At 56.4% G+C, this 15234-nt stretch overlaps 1 protein-coding gene across 1 annotated transcript in view; it reads left to right on the top strand.

The window, feature by feature from the left end:
• The window catches only part of LOC144497796 (netrin-G1-like), a 139890-nt gene that overhangs the window by 107562 nt on the left and 17094 nt on the right, over nucleotides 1–15234 (top strand). The window contains exon 5 of the mRNA XM_078219233.1: nucleotides 2568–2735. Within this exon, the coding sequence (XP_078075359.1) occupies nucleotides 2568–2735 (168 nt within the window). The remainder of the gene's footprint in view (nucleotides 1–2567; nucleotides 2736–15234) is intronic.

The raw sequence follows: 15234 nt of genomic DNA, 5'->3' as shown, positions 1-15234 counted from the left end.
TTGTAATTTTCATAAATGACCTGGATGAGGAAGTGGAGGGATGGGTTGGTAAGTTTGCTGACGACACCAAGGTAGGTGGTGTTGTGGATAGTTTGGAGGGATGTCAGAAGTTGCAGCGAGACATAGATAGAATGCAAGACTGGGCGGAGAAGTGGCAGATGGACTTCAACCCGGATAAGTGTGTGGTGATCCATTTTGGCAGATCCAATGGGATGAAGCAGCAGTATAATATGAAGGGTACCATTCTTAGCAGTGTAGAGGATCAGAAGGACCTTGGGGTCCGGGTCCATAGGACTCTTAAATTGGCCTCGCAGGTGGAGGATGCGGTCAAGAAGGCGTACGGCGTACTAGCCTTCATTAATCGAGGGATTGATTTTAGGAGTCGGGAGATAATGCTGCAGCTTTATAGGACACTGGTTAGACCCCACTTGGAGTACTGCGCGCAGTTCTGGTCACCTCATTACAGGAAAGATGTTGAAGCCATTGAAAGGGTGCAGAGGAGATTTACAAGGATGTTGCCTGGATTGGGGGGCATGCCTTATGAGGATAGGTTGAGGGGGCTTGGTCTCTTCTCCCTGGAGAGACGAAGGATGAGAGGTGACCTGATAGAGGTTTACAAGATGTTGAGAGGTCTGGATAGGGTAGACTCTCAGAGGCTATTTCCAAGGGCTGAAATGGTTGCTACGAGAGGACACAGGTTTAAGGTGCTGGGGGGTAGGTACAGAGGAGATGTCAGGGGTAAGTTTTTCACTCAGAGGGTGGTGGGTGAGTGGAATCGGCTGACGTCGGTGGTGGTGGAGGCAAACTCGTTGGGGTCTTTTAAGAGACTTCTGGATGAGTACATGGGATTTAATGGGATTGAGGGCTATAGATAGGCCTAGAGGTAGGGATATGATCAGCGCAACTTGTGGGCCGAAGGGCCTGTTTGTGCTTTGCCTTTCTATGTTCTATGTTCTATACTTTGCCCACAACAGAAGTAAGGCTCACCGGTCTCTAATTACCAGGGTTGTCCCTACTCCCCTTCTTGAACAAGGGGACAACATTTGCTCTCCTCCAGTCTTCTGGCACTGTTCCTGTACACAATGACGACACAAAGATCAAAGCCAAAGGCTCTGCAATCTCCTCTCTAGCCTCCCAGAGAATCCTAGGATAAATCCCATCCGGCCCAGGAGACTTATCTATTTTTACCCTTTCCAGAATTGCTAACACCTCCTCCTTATGAACATCAATCCCATCCAGTCCAACAGCCTGCATCTCAGTACTCCCCTCAACAACACTGTCCCTCTCCAGTGTGAATACCGACGAAAAATATTCATTTAGTGCCTCTCCTATCTCTTCAGACTCCACGCACAACTTCCCATTCCTGTCCTTGACTGGCCCTAATCTTACCCTAGTCATTCTTTCACTCCTGACATACCTATCGAAAGCTTTAGGGTTTTCCTTGATCCTACCCGCCAAAGACTTCTCATGTCCCCTCCTGGCTCTTCTTAACTCTTTCTTTAGGTCCTTCCTGGCTAACTTGTAACTCTCAAGCGCCCTACCTGAGCCTTCACGTCTCATCTTAACATAAGTCTCCTTCTTCCTCTTCACAAGAGATTCAACCTCCTTAGTAAACCACAGTTCCCTCACACGACTGCTTCCTCCCTGCCTGACAGGTACATATTTATCAAGGACGTGTAGTAGCTGTTCCTTGAACAAGTTCCACATTACAATTGTGCCCATCCCCTGCAGTTTCCTTCCCCAACCTATGCCAGCTAAATCTCGCCTAATTGCATCATAATTTTCTTTACCCCAGCTATAACTCTTGCCCTTTAGTATATACGTATCCTTTTCCATCGCTAAAGTAAACGCAATCGAATTGTGGTCACTGTCACCAAAGTGCTCACTTACCTCCAAATCTAACACCTGGTCTGGTTCATTACCCAGTACCAAATCCAATGTGGCCTCGCCTCTTGTTGGCCTATCTACATACTGTGTCAGGAAACCCTCCTGCACACATTGGACAAAAACTGACCCCTCCAAAGTACTCGAACTATAGCTTTTCCAGTCAATATTTGTAAAGTTAAAGTCCCCCATAACAACTACCCTGTTACTTTCGCTCCTATCCAGAATCATCTTTGCAATCCTTTCCTCTACATCTCTGGAACTTTTCGGAGGTCTATAAAAAACCCCCAACAGGGTGACCTCTCCTTTCCTGTTTCTAACCTCAGCCCAAACTACCTCAGTAGACGAGTCCTCATCAAAAGTCCTTTCTGCCACCGTAATACTGTCCTTGACTAACAATGCCACACCTCCCCCTCTTTTACCACCTTCCCTGCACTTACTGAAACATCTAAACCCCGGAACCTGCAACAACCATTCCTGTCCCTGCTCTATCCATCTGCTGATTGAATGGCTGGGTAATGAGACTGGAATCGGATGCTCTCGCCTCAGTGCTAATCCCTCGATATTTCCTCCTTCCCACTGCTGCCATTTCCTCTTCACCTCTCATTCCTGCAGCATGTGATCCATTCCCAGTCTGCTTCCCATCTTCATCCCGTCTACACTCTCTGTCTTTTCCTTGCAAGACTGCCAATGTTTCGGCCACTCGAACCGGTGCAGTTACCTCGATCTGCTCAGCACCGCCGTTTGTGTGAACTGTAAACACAACACTAGAGGCCGACACTGCCAGCTCTGCCGGCTGGGCTACCATCGAAACCCTTCAGCACAGCTGGACCACCACAACGTTTGCTTAGGTCAGTTCTGGATGTAATCTCCACTCTCACCTCCTTCCTTCATCCATCTGCTTTCAAACAGGAGAAACAAAGAAAATATCTTCAACAGGATTGAGCAAAATGGTACCAGTAATCACGGCTCCTTTCTCTAGTGATCGGGCTTGGTCCAAACTTTCCTAGTGATGTGGCCTGCCCCAAACTTTCCCCAGTGAAGGAGCCTGCCCCAAACTTCCCCTCGCGCTGGAGCCTGCCCCAAACTTTCCCCAGTGAAGGAGCCTGGTCCAAAATTCCCCTCGCGATGGAGCCTTGTCTGACCTTTGCCCAGTGATGGGGCCCGGTCCAAACATTCCCTAGCGATGGGGCCTGGTCCAAACATTCCCTAGTGATGGGGCCTGGTCCAAACATTCCCTAGCGATGGGGCCTGGTCCAAACATTCCCTAGCGATGGGGCCTGGTCCAAACATTCCCTAGTGATGGGGCCTGGTCCAAACATTCCCTAGCGATGGGGCCTGGTCCAAACATGCCCTAGCGATGGGGCCTGGTCCAAACATTCCCTAGCGATGGGGCCTGGTCCAAACATTCCCTAGTGATGGGGCCTGGTCCAAACATTCCCTAGCGATGGGGCCCGGTCCAAACATTCCCTAGTGATGGGGCCTGGTCCAAACATTCCCTAGCGATGGGGCCTGGTCCAAACATTCCCTAGTGATGGGGCCCGGTCCAAACATTCCCTAGTGATGGGGCCTGGTCCAAACATTCCCGAGTGATGGGGCCCGGTCCAAACATTCCCTAGTGATGGGGGCTGGTCCAAACATTCCCGAGTGATGGGGCCTGGTCCAAACATTCCCGAGTGATGGGGCCCGGTCCAAACATTCCCTAGTGATGGGGCCTGGTCCAAACATTCCCTAGTGATGGGGCCCGGTCCAAACATTCCCGAGTGATGGGGCCTGGTCCAAACATTCCCGAGTGATGGGGCCTGGTCCAAACATTCCCTAGCGACGGGGCCTGGTCCAAACATTCCCCAGTGATGGGGCCTGGTCCAAACATTCCCAAGCGATGGGGCCTGGTCCAAACATTCCCTAGCGATGGGGCCTGGTCCAAACATTCCCTAGTGATGGGGCCCGGTCCAAACATTCCCGAGTGATGGGGCCTGGTCCAAACATTCCCTAGTGATGGGGCCTGGTCCAAACATTCCCGAGTGATGGGGCCCGGTCCAAACATTCCCTATGATGGGGCCCGGTCCAAACATTCCCGAGTGATGGGGCCTGGTCCAAACATTCCCGAGTGATGGGGCCCGGTCCAAACATTCCCTAGTGATGGGGCCTGGTCCAAACATTCCCGAGTGATGGGACCTGGTTCAACTTTTGCCAGTGATGGGGCCTGGTCCAAACATTCCCTAGTGATGGGGCCTGGTCCAAACATTCCCGAGTGATGGGGCCTGGTCCAAACATTCCCGAGTGATGGGGCCCGGTCCAAACATTCCCCAGTGATGGGGCCCGGTCCAAACATTCCCTAGTGATGGGGCCCGGTCCAAACATTCCCTAGCGATGGGGCCTGGTCCAAACATTCCCTAGTGATGGGGCCCGGTCCAAACATTCCCGAGTGATGGGGCCCGGTCCAAACATTCCCGAGTGATGGGGCCTGGTCCAAACATTCCCTAGTGATGGGGCCCGGTCCAAACATTCCCTAGTGATGGGGCCTCGTCCAAAAATTCCCTAGCGATGGGGCCTGGTCCAAACATTCCCTAGTGATGGGGCCCGGTCCAAACATTCCCTAGCGATGGGGCCCGGTCCAAACATTCCCTAGTGATGGGGCCCGGTCCAAACATTCCCGAGTGATGGGGCCTGGTCCAAACATTCCCGAGTGATGGGGCCCGGTCCAAACATTCCCGAGTGATGGGGCCCGGTCCAAACATTCCCTAGTGATGGGGCCTGGTCCAAACATTCCCGAGTGATGGGGCCTGGTCCAAACATTCCCGAGTGATGGGGCCTGGTCCAAACATTCCCGAGTGATGGGGCCCGGTCCAAACATTCCCGAGTGATGGTGCCTGGTCCAAACATTCCCTAGAGATGGGGCCTGGTCCAAACATTCCCAAGTGATGGGGCCTGGTCCAAACATTCCCTAGTGATGGGGCCTGGTCCAAACATTCCCGAGTGATGGTGCCTGGTCCAAACATTCCCTAGCGATGGGGCCTGGTCCAAACATTCCCTAGTGATGGGGCCTGGTCCAAACATTCCCTAGTGATGGGGCCTGGTCCAAACATTCCCTAGTGATGGGGCCTGGTCCAAACATTCCATAGTGATGGGGCTTGGTCCAAACATTCCCTAGCGATGGGGCCCGGTCCAAACATTCCCTTGCGATGGGGCCTGGTCCAAACATTCCCGAGTGATTTGGCCCGCTCCAAACATTCCCTAGCGATGGGGCCTGGTCCAAACATTCCCGAGTGATGGGGCCCGGTCCAAACATTCCCTAGTGATGGGGCCCGGTCCAAACATTCCCTAGCGATGGGGCCCGGTCCTAACATTCCCTAGCGATGGGGCCTGGTCCAAACATTCCCTAGTGATGGGGCCCGGTCCAAACATTCCCGAGTGATGGGGCCCGGTCCAAACATTCCCGAGTGATGGGGCCTGGTCCAAACATTCCCTAGTGATGGGGCCTGGTCCAAACATTCCCTAGTGATGGGGCCTGGTCCAAACATTCCCTAGTGATGGGGCCTCGTCCAAACATTCCCTAGCGATGGGGCCTGGTCCAAACATTCCCTAGTGATGGGGCCCGGTCCAAACATTCCCGAGTGATGGGGCCCGGTCCAAACATTCCCGAGTGATGGGGCCTGGTCCAAACATTCCCGAGTGATGGGGCCCGGTCCTAACATTCCCGAGTGATGGGGCCCGGTCCAAACATTCCCTAGTGATGGGGCCTTGTCCAAACATTCCCGAGTGATGGGGACCGGTCCAAACATTCCCGAGTGATGGCGCCTGGTCCAAACATTCCCTAGTGATGGGGCCCAGTCCAAACATTCCCTAGTGATGGGGCCTGGTCCAAACATTCCCGAGTGATGGGGCCCGGTCAAAACATTCCCGAGTGATGGGGCCCGGTCCAAACATTCCCTAGCGATGGGGCCTGGTCCAAACATTCCCGAGTGATGGGGCCTGGTCCAAACATTCCTTAGCGATGGGGCCTGGTCCAAACATTCCCTAGCGATGGGGCCTGGTCCAAACATTCCCTAGTGATGGGGCCCGATCCAAACATTCCCTAGTGATGGGGCCTGGTCCAAACATTCCCTAGTGATGGGGCCTGGTCCAAACATTCCCGAGTGATGGGGCCTGGTCCAAACATTCCCAAGTGATGGGGCCTGGTCCAAACATTCCCGAGTGATGGGGCCCGGTCCAAACATTCCCGAGTGATGGGGCCTGGTCCAAACATTCCCTAGAGATGGGGCCTGGTCCAAACATTCCCAAGTGATGGGGCCTGGTCCAAACATTCCCTAGTGTTGGGGCCTGGTCCAAACATTCCCGAGTGATGGTGCCTGGTCCAAACATTCCCTAGCGATGGGGCCTGGTCCAAATATTCCCTAGTGATGGGGCCTGGTCCAAACATTCCCTAGTGATGGGGCCTGGTCCAAACATTCCCTAGTGATGGGGCCTGGTCCAAACATTCCCTAGTGATGGGGCCTGGTCCAAACATTCCCTAGCGATGCGGCCCGGTCCAAACATTCCCTTGCGATGGGGCCTGGTCCAAACATTCCCGAGTGATTGGGCCCGGTCCAAACATTCCCTAGCGATGGGGCCTGGTCCAAACATTCCCGAGTGATGGGGCCCGGTCCAAACATTCCCGAGTGATGGGGCCCGGTCCAAACATTCCCTAGTGATGGGGCCCTGTCCAAACATTCCCTAGTGATGGGGCCCGGTCCAAACATTCCCTAGCGATGGGGCCTGGTCCAAACATTCCCTAGTGATGGGGCCCGGTCCAATCATTCCCGAGTGATGGGGCCCGGTCCAAACATTCCCGAGTGATGGGGCCTGGTCCAAACATTCCCTAGTGATGGGGCCTGGTCCAAACATTCCCTAGTGATGGGGCCTGGTGAAAACATTCCCTAGTGATGGGGCCTCGTCCAAACATTCCCTAGCGATGGGGCCCGGTCCAAACATTCCCTAGTGATGGGGCCCGGTCCAAACATTCCCGAGTGATGGGGCCCGGTCCAAACATTCCCGAGTGATGGGGCCTGGTCCAAACATTCCCGAGTGATGGGGCCTGGTCCAAACATTCCCGAGTGATGGGGCCTGGTCCAAACATTCCCGAGTGATGGGGCCCGGTCCAAACATTCCCGAGTGATGGTGCCTGGTCCAAACATTCCCTAGAGATGGGGCCTGGTCCAAACATTCCCAAGTGATGGGGCCTGGTCCAAACATTCCCTAGTGATGGGGCCTGGTCCAAACATTCCCGAGTGATGGGGCCTGGTCCAAACATTCCAGAGTGATGGGGCCCGGTCCAAACATTCCCGAGTGATGGTGCCTGGTCCAAACATTCCCTAGAGATGGGGCCTGGTCCAAACATTCCCAAGTGATGGGGCCTGGTCCAAACATTCCCTAGTGATGGGGCCTGGTCCAAACATTCCCGAGTGATGGTGCCTGGTCCAAACATTCCCTAGCGATGGGGCCTGGTCCAAACATTCCCTAGTGATGGGGCCTGGTCCAAACATTCCCGAGTGATGGGGCCTGGTCCAAACATTCCCTAGTGATGGGGCCTGGTCCAAACATTCCATAGTGATGGGGCCTGGTCCAAACATTCCCTAGCGATGGGGCCCGGTCCAAACATTCCCTTGCGATGGGGCCTGGTCCAAACATTCCCGAGTGATTTGGCCCGCTCCAAACATTCCCTAGCGATGGGGCCTGGTCCAAACATTCCCGAGTGATGGGGCCCGGTCCAAACATTCCCTAGTGATGGGGCCCGGTCCAAACATTCCCTAGCGATGGGGCCCGGTCCAAACATTCCCTAGCGATGGGGCCTGGTCCAAACATTCCCTAGTGATGGGGCCCGGTCCAAACATTCCCGAGTGATGGGGCCCGGTCCAAACATTCCCGAGTGATGGGGCCTGGTCCAAACATTCCCTAGTGATGGGGCCTGGTCCAAAGATTCCCTAGTGATGGGGCCTGGTCCAAACATTCCCTAGTGATGGGGCCTCGTCCAAACATTCCCTAGCGATGGGGCCTGGTCCAAACATTCCCTAGTGATGGGGCCCGGTCCAAACATTCCCGAGTGATGGGGCCCGGTCCAAACATTCCCGAGTGATGGGGCCTGGTCCAAACATTCCCGAGTGATGGGGCCCGGTCCTAACATTCCCGAGTGATGGGGCCCGGTCCAAACATTCCCTAGTGATGGGGCCTTGTCCAAACATTCCCGAGTGATGGGGCCCGGTCCAAACATTCCCGAGTGATGGCGCCTGGTCCAAACATTCCCTAGTGATGGGGCCCAGTCCAAACATTCCCTAGTGATGGGGCCTGGTCCAAACATTCCCGAGTGATGGGGCCCGGTCAAAACATTCCCGAGTGATGGGGCCCGGTCCAAACATTCCCTAGCGATGGGGCCTGGTCCAAACATTCCCGAGTGATGGGGCCTGGTCCAAACATTCCTTAGCGATGGGGCCTGGTCCAAACATTCCCTAGCGATGGGGCCTGGTCCAAACATTCCCTAGTGATGGGGCCCGATCCAAACATTCCCTAGTGATGGGGCCTGGTCCAAACATTCCCTAGTGATGGGGCCTGGTCCAAACATTCCCGAGTGATGGGGCCTGGTCCAAACATTCCCAAGTGATGGGGCCTGGTCCAAACATTCCCGAGTGATGGGGCCCGGTCCAAACATTATCGAGTGATGGGGCCTGGTCCAAACATTCCCTAGAGATGGGGCCTGGTCCAAACATTCCCAAGTGATGGGGCCTGGTCCAAACATTCCCTAGTGTTGGGGCCTGGTCCAAACATTCCCGAGTGATGGTGCCTGGTCCAAACATTCCCTAGCGATGGGGCCTGGTCCAAATATTCCCTAGTGATGGGGCCTGGTCCAAACATTCCCTAGTGATGGGGCCTGGTCCAAACATTCCCTAGTGATGGGGCCTGGTCCAAACATTCCCTAGTGATGGGGCCTGGTCCAAACATTCCCTAGCGATGCGGCCCGGTCCAAACATTCCCTTGCGATGGGGCCTGGTCCAAACATTCCCGAGTGATTGGGCCCGGTCCAAACATTCCCTAGCGATGGGGCCTGGTCCAAACATTCCCGAGTGATGGGGCCCGGTCCAAACATTCCCGAGTGATGGGGCCCGGTCCAAACATTCCCTAGTGATGGGGCCCTGTCCAAACATTCCCTAGTGATGGGGCCCGGTCCAAACATTCCCTAGCGATGGGGCCTGGTCCAAACATTCCCTAGTGATGGGGCCCGGTCCAATCATTCCCGAGTGATGGGGCCCGGTCCAAACATTCCCGAGTGATGGGGCCTGGTCCAAACATTCCCTAGTGATGGGGCCTGGTCCAAACATTCCCTAGTGATGGGGCCTGGTCCAAACATTCCCTAGTGATGGGGCCTCGTCCAAACATTCCCTAGCGATGGGGCCCGGTCCAAACATTCCCTAGTGATGGGGCCCGGTCCAAACATTCCCGAGTGATGGGGCCCGGTCCAAACATTCCCGAGTGATGGGGCCTGGTCCAAACATTCCCGAGTGATGGGGCCTGGTCCAAACATTCCCGAGTGATGGGGCCCGGTCCAAACATTCCCGAGTGATGGGGCCTGGTCCAAACATTCCCCAGTGATGGGGCCCGGTCCAAACATTCCCTAGTGATGGGGCCTGGTCCAAACATTCCCGAGTGATGGGGCCCGGTCCAAACATTCCCTAGCGATGGGGCCTGGTCCAGACATTCCCGAGTGATGGGGCCTGGTCCAAACATTCCTTAGCGATGGGGCCTGGTCCAAACATTCCCTAGCGATGGGGCCTGGTCCAAACATTCCCTAGTGATGGGGCCCGATCCAAACATTCCCTAGTGATGGGGCCTGGTCCAAACATTCCCTAGTGATGGGGCCTGGTCCAAACATTCCCGAGTGATGGGGCCTGGTCCAAACATTCCCAAGTGATGCGGCCCGGTCCAAACATTCCCGAGTGATGGGGCCTGGTCCAAACATTCCCTAGAGATGGGGCCTGGTCCAAACATTCCCAAGTGATGGGGCCTGGTCCAAACATTCCCTAGTGTTGGGGCCTGGTCCAAACATTCCCGAGTGATGGTGCCTGGTCCAAACATTCCCTTGCGATGGGGCCTGGTCCAATCATTCCCGAGTGATGGGGCCCGGTCCAAACATTCCTGAGTGATGGGGCCTGGTCCAAACATTCCCTAGTGATGGGGCCTGGTCCAAACATTCCCTAGTGATGGGGCCTGGTCCAAACATTCCCTAGTGATGGGGCCTCGTCCAAACATTCCCTAGCGATGGGGCCTGGTCCAAACATTCCCTAGTGATGGGGCCCGGTCCAAACATTCCCGAGTGATGGGGCCCGGTCCAAACATTCCCGAGTGATGGGGCCTGGTCCAAACCTTCCCGAGTGATGGGGCCTGGTCCAAACATTCCCGAGTGATGGGGCCCGGTCCAAACATTCCCGAGTGATGGGGCCTGGTCCAAACATTCCCTAGTGATGGGGCCCGGTCCAAACATTCCCTAGTGATGGGGCCTGGTCCAAACATTCCCGAGTGATGGGGCCCGGTCCAAACATTCCCTAGCGATGGGGCCTGGTCCAAACATTCCCGAGTGATGGGGCCTGGTCCAAACATTCCTTAGCGATGGGGCCTGGTCCAAACATTCCCTAGCGATGGGGCCTGGTCCAAACATTCCCTAGTGATGGGGCCCGATCCAAACATTCCCTAGTGATGGGGCCTGGTCCAAACATTCCCTAGTGATGGGGCCTGGTCCAAACATTCCCGAGTGATGGGGCCTGGTCCAAACATTCCCAAGTGATGGGGCCTGGTCCAAACATTCCCGAGTGATGGGGCCCGGTCCAAACATTCCCGAGTGATGGGGCCTGGTCCAAACATTCCCTAGAGATGGGGCCTGGTCCAAACATTCCCAAGTGATGGGGCCTGGTCCAAACATTCCCTAGTGTTGGGGCCTGGTCCAAACATTCCCGAGTGATGGTGCCTGGTCCAAACATTCCCTAGCGATGGGGCCTGGTCCAAACATTCCCTAGTGATGGGGCCTGGTCCAAACATTCCCTAGTGATGGGGCCTGGTCCAAACATTCCCTAGTGATGGGGCCTGGTCCAAACATTCCCTAGTGATGGGGCCTGGTCCAAACATTCCCTAGCGATGCGGCCCGGTCCAAACATTCCCTTGCGATGGGGCCTGGTCCAAACATTCCCGAGTGATTGGGCCCGGTCCAAACATTCCCTAGCGATGGGGCCTGGTCCAAACATTCCCGAGTGATGGGGCCCGGTCCAAACATTCCCGAGTGATGGGGCCTGGTCCAAACATTCCCGAGTGATGGGGCCCGGTCCAAACATTCCCGAGTGATGGGGCCTGGTCCAAACATTCCCTAGTGATGGGGCCCGGTCCAAACATTCCCTAGTGATGGGGCCTGGTCCAAACATTCCCGAGTGATGGGGCCCGGTCCAAACATTCCCGAATGATGGGGCCCGGTCCAAACATTCCCTAGCGATGGGGCCTGGTCCAAACATTCCCGAGTGATGGGGCCTGGTCCAAACATTCCCTAGCGATGGGGCCTGGTCCAAACATTCCCTAGCCATGGGGCCTGGTCCAAACATTCTCTAGCAATGGGGCCTGGTCCAAACATTCGCTAGCGATGGGGCCCGGTCCGAACATTCCCTAGCGATGGGGCCTGGTCCAAACATTCCCGAGTGATGGGGCCTGGTCCAAGCATTCCCTAGCGATGGGGCCTGGTCCAAACATTCCCTAGCGATGGGGCCTGGTCCAAACATTCCCTAGCGATGGGGCCCGGTCCAAACATTCCCTAGCGATGGGGCCTGGTCCAAACATTCCCTAGCGATGGGGCCTGGTCCAAACATTCCCTAGCGATGGGGCCTGGTCCAAACATTCCCGAGTGATGGGGCCTTTTCCAAACATTCCCTAGCGATGGGGCCTGGTCCAAACATTCCCTAGCGATGGGGCCTGGTCCAAACATTCTCTAGCGATGGGGCCTGGTCCAAACATTCCCTAGCGATGGGGCCTGGTCCAAACATTCCCGAGTGATGGGGCCCGGCCCAAACATTCCATAGCGATGGGGCCCGGTCCAAACATTCCCTAGTGATGGGGCCCGGTCCAAACATTCCCTAGTGATGGGGCCCGGTCCAAACATTCCCGAGTGATGGGGCCCGGTCCAAACATTCCCTAGTGATGGGGCCCGGTCCAAACATTCCCTAGTGATGGGGCCCGGTCCAAACATTCCCGAGTGATGGGGCCCGGTCCAAACATTCCCTCGTGATGGGGCCCGGTCCAAACATTCCCTAGTGATGGGGCCCGGTCCAAACATTCCCTAGTGATGGGGCCCGGTCCAAACATTCCCTAGTGATGGGGCCCGGTCCAAACATTCCCGAGTGATGGGGCCCGGTCCAAACATTCACTAGCGATGGGGCCCGGTCCAAACATTCCCTAGCGATGGGGCCCGGTCCAAACATTCCCTAGTGATGGGGCCCGGTCCAAACATTCCCTAGCGATGGGGCCCGGTCCAAACATTCCCTAGCGATGGGGCCCAGTCCAAACATTCCCTAGCGATGGGGCCCGGTCCAAACATTCCCGAGAGATGGGGCCCGGTCCAAACATTCCCTAGCGATGGGGCCCGGTCCAAACATTCCCTAGTGATGGGGCCCGGTCCAAACATTCCCTAGTGATGGGGCCCGGTCCAAACATTCCCGAGTGAATGGGCCTGGTCCAAACATTCCCTAGTGATGGGGCCCGGTCCAAACATTCCCGAGTGATGGGGCCTGGTCCAAACATTCCCGAGTGATGGGGCCCGGTCCAAACATTCCCGAGTGATGGGGCCCGGTCCAAACATTCCCGAGTGATGGGGCCCGGTCCAAACATTCCCGAGTGATGGGGCCCGGTCCAAACATTCCCTAGTGATGGGGCCCGGTCCAAACATTCCCTAGTGATCGGGCCCGGTCCAAACATTCCCTAGTGACGGGGGCTGGTCCAAACATTCCCGAGTGATGGGGCCCGGTCCAAACATTCCCTAGTGATGGGGCCTGGTCCAAACATTCCCTAGTGATGGGGCCCGGTCCAAACATTCCCTAGTGATGGGGCCCCGTCCAAACATTCCCGAGTGATGGGGCCTGGTCCAAACATTCCCGAGTGATTGGGCCCGGTCCAAACATTCCCTTGTGATGGGGCCTGGTCCAAACATTCCCTAGTGATGGGGCCCGGTCCAAACATTCCCTAGTGATGGGGCCCGGTCCAAACATTCCCGAGTGATGGGGCCTGGTCCAAACATTCCCGAGTGATGGGGCCCGGTCCAAACATTCCCTAGCGATGGGGCCCGGTCCAAACATTCCCGAGTGATGGGGCCCGGTCCAAACATTCCCGAGTGATGGGGCCCGGTCCAAACATTCCCGTGTGATGGGGCCCTGTCCAAACATTCCCGAGTGATGGGGCCCGGTCCAAACATTCCCTAGTGATGGGGCCTGGTCCAAAGATTCCCGAGTGATGGGGCCCGGTCCAAACATTCCCTAGCGATGGGGCCCGGTCCAAACATTCCCGAGTGATGGGGCCCGGTCCAACTTTTCCCTAGCGATGGGGCCTGGTCCAAACATTCCCTAGCGATGGGGCCTGGTCCAAACATTCCCTAGTGATGGGGCCCGGTCCAAACATTCCCTAGTGATGGGGCCCGGTCCAAACATTCCCTAGTGATGGGGCCCGGTCCAAACATTCCCTAGTGATGGGGCCCGGTCCAAACATTCCCGAGTGATGGGGCCCGGTCCAAACATTCCCTAGCGATGGGGCCCGGTCCAAACATTCCCTAGCGATGGGGCCCGGTCCAAACATTCCCTAGTGATGGGGCCCGGTCCAAACATTCCCTAGCGATGGGGCCCGGTCCAAACATTCCCTAGCGATGGGGCCCGGTCCAAACATTCCCTAGCGATGGGGCCCGGTCCAAACATTCCCGAGAGATGGGGCCCGGTCCAAACATTCCCTAGCGATGGGGCCCGGTCCAAACATTCCCTAGTGATGGGGCCCGGTCCAAACATTCCCTAGTGATGGGGCCCGGTCCAAACATTCCCGAGTGAAGGGGCCTGGTCCAAACATTCCCTAGTGATGGGGCCCGGTCCAAACATTCCCGAGTGATGGGGCCTGGTCCAAACATTCCCGAGTGATGGGGCCCGGTCCAAACATTCCCGAGTGATGGGGCCCGGTCCAAACATTCCCGAGTGATGGGGCCCGGTCCAAACATTCCCGAGTGATGGGGCCCGGTCCAAACATTCCCTAGTGATGGGGCCCGGTCCAAACATTCCCTAGTGATCGGGCCCGGTCCAAACATTCCCTAGTGATGGGGGCTGGTCCAAACATTCCCGAGTGATGGGGCCCGGTCCAAACATTCCCTAGTGATGGGGCCTGGTCCAAACATTCCCTAGTGATGGGGCCCGGTCCAAACATTCCCTAGTGATGGGGCCCCGTCCAAACATTCCCGAGTGATGGGGCCTGGTCCAAACATTCCCGAGTGATTGGGCCCGGTCCAAACATTCCCTTGTGATGGGGCCTGGTCCAAACATTCCCTAGTGATGGGGCCCGGTCCAAACATTCCCTAGTGATGGGGCCCGGTCCAAACATTCCCGAGTGATGGGGCCTGGTCCAAACATTCCCGAGTGATGGGGCCCGGTCCAAACATTCCCTAGCGATGGGGCCCGGTCCAAACATTCCCGAGTGATGGGGCCTGGTCCAAACATTCCCGAGTGATGGGGCCCGGTCCAAACATTCCCGAGTGATGGGGCCCTGTCCAAACATTCCCGAGTGATGGGGCCCGGTCCAAACATTCCCTAGTGATGGGGCCTGGTCCAAAGATTCCCGAGTGATGGGGCCCGGTCCAAACATTCCCTAGCGATGGGGCCCGGTCCAAACATTCCCGAGTGATGGGGCCCGGTCCAACTTTTCCCTAGCGATGGGGCCTGGTCCAAACATTCCCTAGCGATGGGGCCTGGTCCAAACATTCCCTAGTGATGGGGCCCGGTCCAAACATTCCCGAGTGATGGGGCCTGGTCCAAACATTCCCTAGTGATGGGGCCTGGTCCAAACATTCCCGAGTGATGGGGCCCGGTCCAAACATTCCCGAGTGATTGGGCCTGGTCCAAACATTCCCTAGTGATGGGGCCTGGTCCAAACATTCCCTAGCGATGGGGCCCGGTCCAAACATTCCCTAGCGATGGGGCCTGGTCCAAACATTCCCTAGCGATGGGGCCTGGTCCAAACATTCCCTAGCGATGGGGCCCGGTCCAAACATTCCCTAGCGATGGGGCCCGGTCCAAACATTCCCTAGCGATGGGGCCCGGTCCA

This window comes from Mustelus asterias, chromosome 8 (genome assembly GCF_964213995.1).
Source record: "Mustelus asterias chromosome 8, sMusAst1.hap1.1, whole genome shotgun sequence".
Classification (NCBI taxonomy): Eukaryota; Metazoa; Chordata; class Chondrichthyes; order Carcharhiniformes; family Triakidae; genus Mustelus; species Mustelus asterias.
The sequence above is the reverse complement of the archived record's forward strand: the minus strand, read 5'-3'. Positions and strand labels throughout refer to the sequence as shown.